We start from the raw sequence: 6,845 nt of genomic DNA on the forward strand, positions 1-6,845 counted from the left end.
AGCTGGCGATTCAGAGGCTTGTGTGATAAACGCACAAATGGTGTAAAGCAATGATAACTGCACGTCGTCATCTCACAAAATACTGAATGACTACAAAATCAAGTTCTTATTTATTATTATTATAATAGTGTGTCTATGTTTATGTAGACATCTATGACAGTGAAGTCTTGCAATCTTCAAGTCTTAAAATGCAAGTAGTTAGACTGTAGATTTCTGCATGGTTAACAATATTGGGTTCATCCCCTCCCTCATAACTGGGCAGCCTAATGTCGTCGTAAAGTATTTTCAACCTTTAATGGAACTTTTTTATTATCACACAGATACAAAAAAAAAAAAAAGTACCTGTACTAATTAGTAGGCAATGTGGCATAGTGGTTAAGGCTCTGAACCAGTGGTGTAGTTAGTAGGGGGCTTTTGATGCTTTAGCCCCAGACCTTCGTGGGAACCCCTCCACCCCATCTCATGGTGTGACAGCCCCAATCGTTGAGAGCCGTTGCCCCCCTGCCCCCCAATCCCTCTGATGTGCTCTCTGGCATGCATGGATCCTTTTGGGAACCCACCTCCCCCAGCTTTTCTACAGCATTTTAACTCAAGGGAGACCAGCCCCCAACCTACTGTTTACCCCCCACTCTTCAAATGTGCGAAACTCAACAGAAGTCACCCCTTTTCCTTGTAACATTTTTCTAGGACTGGTGATATTAGCAGGGGGTGCGATGCCTTCTAGTAAGTGCTAAAGCTAGTAATGGCCATGACACTGCGTGACCCTGAGCAAGTCACATCACCTGTCTGTGAGAAATGTAACCAACTATATCTCAAATGTTGTAAGCTGCCTTGGATAAAAGCATCAGCTGAGTAAGTAAATGTAATACTTCAGCATTGCAATTCCACATAATAAAATTCTAAAGTTTTACTTGGCTTTTTTTTAAAATCTATTTTCTGTTATAAGAGTATTGATTTTCATCTTTCTTTTTTTCCAGCCTCCGATGGGTGAAGATGGAGGTCGAAGAAGACATCCTTCTGCTGGAGATGGAAGGCGACGCTACCCATCCCAGTCCTCTAGCCGGCCGCCCAGCCAGCCAGGACAGAGCCAAGCTCAGAGTGCACAGGCAGCTTCCAGAGAGGGTGCCAAAAATCTGAATCAGAAAACTGCTGCTTCAGAGTTAAAACCAGAGCAAAACTAATGCAATGGAGGTGTGGGTTTTTAACAATTTGATTTTTTTTTCTTTTTTGCTTTTAATACAGGGGGTCCAACATTTGAAGCATAAGACATTTTTCTTTTATTGGAGAGTGATTCTTATTGTACACAAGTTTTGTTTTATTTTAACTTCATCTCTGAGAGAAGACTGACATGGACTACTAAAAGAAAGAAAGAGGCTGAATGCCTGTTTTAATTTCTCTTATAAACCCACACCTTTTTCAAAGACAATCAGTTTTGGAGAAATATGTTTTGCAGTTATTTTATCATTCGTGAAGCGCAGAGACGTTTTAATTTTTTGGACCTCCTTTATCACAGACTTATGCTGTTCATGAACCAATCAGGAGACACTAGTCATCCTCATCTAACTTTAAAACTTGTACCTTTTCAATTTGCTTTATTAAGACTCATTTAAGAGACTGCTGTTTTGAAAGGAGAGTTTTACTTGACGGGTTTGAGGCTGGAAAAAAGACAAACAGTACAAAAAAAAAAAAAAACTTAAGACATTTAAATATTATCATGATGAGCAGAATCTTTGAAAGTTGCCTTATTTTCACTTACTTGTGCTTCGTTAACACCCATCACCCTTAATGTTATAGCTGATTGTACAAAATGTAATCGCAATGAAACAATACTTCAGCCATGCTTCACTGGAAATAGATTGTCCACCAGATTGTCACCTCATCTGGCTGCTGTCTTCCAAGTATCAACTGGTCTGTTGCAAATCATTGTTGGATCCATTTGCAGCAGACTCTTCTGCCGAAGTTACTCTCAAGGAGAATGCATTGATTTATATCATTAATGAGCTCAAGACAACTGGAACTGCAGACTGAATACTTGAAACAATTGTCATAATACACCTTAAATGTTGTAGGTGCTTTTGATTGTATATATTTAACATGCTTAACAGAGTATCATGAGAAAACAGGCATAGAAATGCTGCTTCTAAGACAAAAAGCTGAATGGTTGCTACTAGCCAGTGTGACCGGTGTGTCTTAAAGGGCAGACGGACACATCTGCAAAATGCATGTTAAAAAAAAAAAAACTGTAAATCTGTCTTTGTCTATCTGGGTCATGAGCCAATCAACATGTTGCCAAGATGCCTGCTAACATACATGCATAACCAAGACATTTCCACAAACAACGAAGCACTATTTTGCCACTGTGCTCAGTGCATGAACTCTTTGCCCTGACAGACATACATCTGACTTATTCCCTCCCTCTCTTTCATATTTAATTTGGTAAGTAATCCTTTCCTTTTGAATACACCACAGGAAGCATTTTAAGTCTCTGGTATTTTGATATTGAAGTTAAAAGGATTTAATTGAAAACAAAAAAAAGAATAGTTTTGCACATTCAGCTTGTAGCCAACAGCTGAAAGACCATTTTTTTCTTAATTGTTTTTTTTTTTTAAACATTTTTCTTTCTCACAAGTTTATATTAAATTTAAATGCTAATTGCATTTTAGGCCTAATCTCCCAATCTAAAATTGTTTCAGTGTGGAACAGTTTGAGTTAAATATTTTTGATTTTAGATTTTACTTACAACAATTACCATTTATAAAGAAATTTTTGTTGTCACATTGGGTCTGAGCGGTGGTGAAGTCACAGTAAAATCCTCAAAAAAAAATGTACACATTTACAGAAGCCATTCTCTGTTACATTGATTCGATTTGGACATTGCAGGTTCCTAGTTCAAAAGTAAGGCCCTGCAACAGCTTTCCAATTTTTATAAAACTTTTCTGTCCGTTAGATATACTCCATTTTTATTTTGTCCTTTCCCATACATCAGTGCTCAGAGAAACAATTTAGTCATCCTTGTTATCCTCAGGTCTGTTACTTTTGTAATTAATATTAGTTAAATTATTAAGAGAGCCTCGGTTTTAGAGCCTGTGTGATAATTTGTTTTTCTTTTAAGCAGCTGCAGAGGTCCAGTGGATTTTTCAAATGGGCTCAAGTTTATGCACAATCCTTTAGGCCTTTTTTTTTTCACTTTGTTGATTTTCAATCTGATTTAGTTTACTTGAATGAAAGCTCAAGAGTGACTTCAATTTTAACTGTGTTTAGTTTTTATTTTTCATTCAGATGGTTTTGCTTTCTTTTAGCTTTCACTTAACAAAAAAAAAGCTGAATTCTGCAGATGTATGTAACTTTTATTCTCTTCCATTGTAAAAGGAGGATTTATGTCTCTTTTTTGGGGTCATCTGCTCTATGGGCACAACGGGAAGTTGAGTAGGTGTTGTAAGAGGTTAGAGTGTGCTGAAGCCTTTTGAATTCAATCTTATTTGTCATTTTCTTTGATTTGATGCTTTAATCCTTTTTCTTTTTCTGTTCAGCTGGTATGGCTCATTATTTTTGTGTCATAAAGGAGAAGGTTGAGGTTCTTGTTAAAATCATAAAATGACTGCTGTTTGTGCATCTTTCCAAGACCTTTGAGGTAGGCCGTTAAATGCCTGAAGACAATGCAGGACAAATTCCATAAAGCCATATAAATAGCTGTATATGATTCATGTAATGTTAATAAATCATTTCCATTGTAATATCCTGGTAGTCAGTTAAACATAATTCATGAAATAATAGAAAAATGTGTAAAATACTTGAATGAGAACTTGTATTATAACATTTATTATTCATTATACCTGCTTTGTAGGCTGATGTGATTTGCTCCTCTAGTAGTGTTATTTGTAATTTGTAGTAATTCTGCTTTTCCTTTAAATAAAAACATAAAATATACAAAAACCCTTATTTAAAAATTTGGAGAGTGGAAGATTTTCTTTTTTTTTCTTCAGTTTTTTAAAAATGTTTTTATTGACACTTTTCTCAGTGAATAGGCCTGTGTTGAGCGAGATTGGTAAACTAGGCAGGTATGTGAGGTGTCATTGCAGGCTCTTTTGAGGTTCCTTGTCATTGAGGTTTTTGATATTTGATTCTTTTCTGGTAGTCCTAGCCCTCAAAAAGTCCCTGCCAGATAGTCTAAAATGAGATTAACACATGCCAATGTTTGAAATGTATCATTTTTAACTATTTCAAGGTCAGTGTTTACATATATGTTAGATCCTTAGTAAAGGATGAAAACTGTCTATGGACCTGTCAGGTGAAAACTTACACACTTGTATTTCATTTGAGAGTATTGAGACTTTTAAACTGAAGCACACATTTTAATATTTCAAATATTTGATGCACCTGAATGTTTTTTTTTTACATACTTCTACCTCATATAGTACATCATTACATTTCTCATGAACATCCTGAATTAGGCTGTTTTTTGGTAATTCCTTCTTTTTTATATTTAAATCCACAACTGGAGACTTTGGGATGAATTCGCAGCACTCAGTGAAACTGCACGGGTGAATAGACCTTCAGACACAAGTCCAAGGCATATTCTCTTCCTGATGTTTTACCTCGCTCCTCTTTAACTTTTAGTCTTTATTCTTACATGTCTCACAGTACACTTTTTTTGTTATTACCATTTGACTTGTAGGACTAGCCAATGGATAGGCTGCTTTGGGGCTCGAATCCTGACCACTGAATGAGGCAGAGTTGGGTCTTCAGTTACATTTTCATTCACAAGAGCATTTCGCAGAAGTGGTTTATTTAACAAGATTTAATAAAAAAAATACGTTTTTGGGACATTGTGAACATAACATAACTTGATATGTGGATGATGCAACACAAGGAAAGTTCATTTTTATTTTGTTTTTTTGCTTTTGTCCAGGGTCACCATAGACGCCTGTTATGTCAGAAATGCTATGTAGGTGTTCCATAAAAATGAGATTTTTTTTTCTCTGTCATCACTACAGACTACATTGGGGTAACATGTCAAAAATGTTGAGTGTAGTATTACTTTCATAAAAATTGAAAGCAAAGACATACAGGTAACAAAGCAGAAAGACCAAATTTTCATAACCCTTTAGACCTTTAGCCAGCTGCCTGTCTACTCTTCTCTCTGGGTGTTCCAATAATATACCATCCTGCTGGGAACTGACAAACGCCCTGTCCATTAACGCTGATCACACTTGAGCCAAGTCTATAGGGCTTAACTCTTTGGTCATCCTATTTCACTTTTTCTACATAATTTTCTCATCATCATGATAATTGAGCACAAACTGAGGGCACTCAAAGGCTAACAACACTGAATGTCAAAAAGCCAAAGCTCATTGTCAGACCCATTGTCACATTATTTGACTTTTTTGGTGATTTTTTATTGTAGCCTTCATTTAAACAATCTAAGCGAGTTGGAGGTAGCTGATCACCTAATGTGACGTACCCAGTAACTGAGACTGACTAGTCTGCGACTTCATACAATATAATCAAACTGGCTTGATTTTGTTTCTAGTCAGAAAGAAGGGCTGTGTGTGCATTTGAGATTTGACAAACAATGAATGTTCATCTGGAAGTATAATGCATAGAATGCAATGACGACAAATATGGAGCACGCATGTTTTGAACCTCACATATAAAAGAGAAGATCATATGTCTTATGCTGTGAGTGCAGTACTAAGACAGAATGGGGGGAAAAAAGGCAGAGACTGCAGCTAAACGCACTTTAGGTGTTTTAACCATTTCATGCAGCGCTGGCCCCATTCGGCAGCCCAAGGACTGTGGTCCTCACAAGCAGAAGAGAAGCTTCTCTGTCTGATGTGTGTTACATACCACAACAGAACAGAAAAAGACAGACTGTGGCTAAACCCACTGTAGCACTTAACCCTACCCTTTGTACAATACCAGCTCCATCAGGCAACACGCTACTGGGTAACAGAAAAATGGGCAAGCATGACTGTAGTAGGTCAGCACTCAGTTTTTTTTACTCATCTAAGCTGACATGGTCCGGCAACCACGTTCAGCAAAACGGACATCCCCCACAACTAGAAACTGGCTTTAGTGAAATTTAAACAGAAATGCCTATAGGATGTTTACGTGAACATATGAACCAATAAGAAAGAGGTTGTGCATTCCCATGTGAATTTGAACTAATAAAGAAGCAAGGCATTCCAGAAATCTAAACACGCATTGTATTTTTTATTTTGTTTTGCTGCATTTGGATGGCATTATCCACAAGAGGGCACAACCACAGCGGTACCGGATTGGCCATCAGGAGAGATGGGCCTTTTAAAGGAGTGTATGGTAATTTGTTGCACTTTGATATTAAAAAAGAAAAATAATGCTACAAAGTATAATAACATCTGTAAAAAGTCAAATTTCCCCCTTAGGACAAATAAAAATCTATTAGTCTGTGTGTATGTATATTTATATACAGTATATGTATAAACATAAACATTATTAGGAACAGTCTATATTAAATGGCAAGGGACCTTGACCTCATTCTGTTTGTTGTCTTAATTTTTTTGTTAAAAATATTTTTGCAAGAAACCTAAAGTAAAAATATTAAAAATAAAATAGAAACGTATATGAGAATACAGTAAGTATAATTAATATTGCCTTAGTGTAAAACTGTATAACAATCTGTAATACCCAATATCTAAAGATATTTAGAAAAATGTTTTTAATTTTTTACCTCAGGAAATTTTTCACTAAAATTTCATTATAGACAACATTTTTTGTAAACACTCTTGTTCAGGACCATCTACCACGTTGACAACAACATCTGTAAAACTTCTAACTCTTGTCATACCACCAAAATAAGTACGTAC

General features: G+C 36.2%; 1 protein-coding gene across 2 annotated transcripts in view; it reads left to right on the plus strand.

The window, feature by feature from the left end:
- Window positions 1–3,320, plus strand: part of larp1 (La ribonucleoprotein 1, translational regulator) — a 102,280-nt gene extending 98,960 nt beyond the window's left edge. For both annotated transcript variants that reach the window (XM_039776141.1, XM_039776142.1), the window contains exon 19: window positions 978–3,320. In XM_039776141.1, coding sequence (XP_039632075.1) covers window positions 978–1,181 — 204 coding nt within the window. In that variant the 3' untranslated portion in view covers window positions 1,182–3,320. The remainder of the gene's footprint in view (window positions 1–977) is intronic.
- Window positions 3,321–6,845: the final 3,525 nt, after the last annotated feature.

This window comes from Polypterus senegalus, chromosome 13 (genome assembly GCF_016835505.1).
Source record: "Polypterus senegalus isolate Bchr_013 chromosome 13, ASM1683550v1, whole genome shotgun sequence".
NCBI lineage: Eukaryota > Metazoa > Chordata > Cladistia > Polypteriformes > Polypteridae > Polypterus > Polypterus senegalus.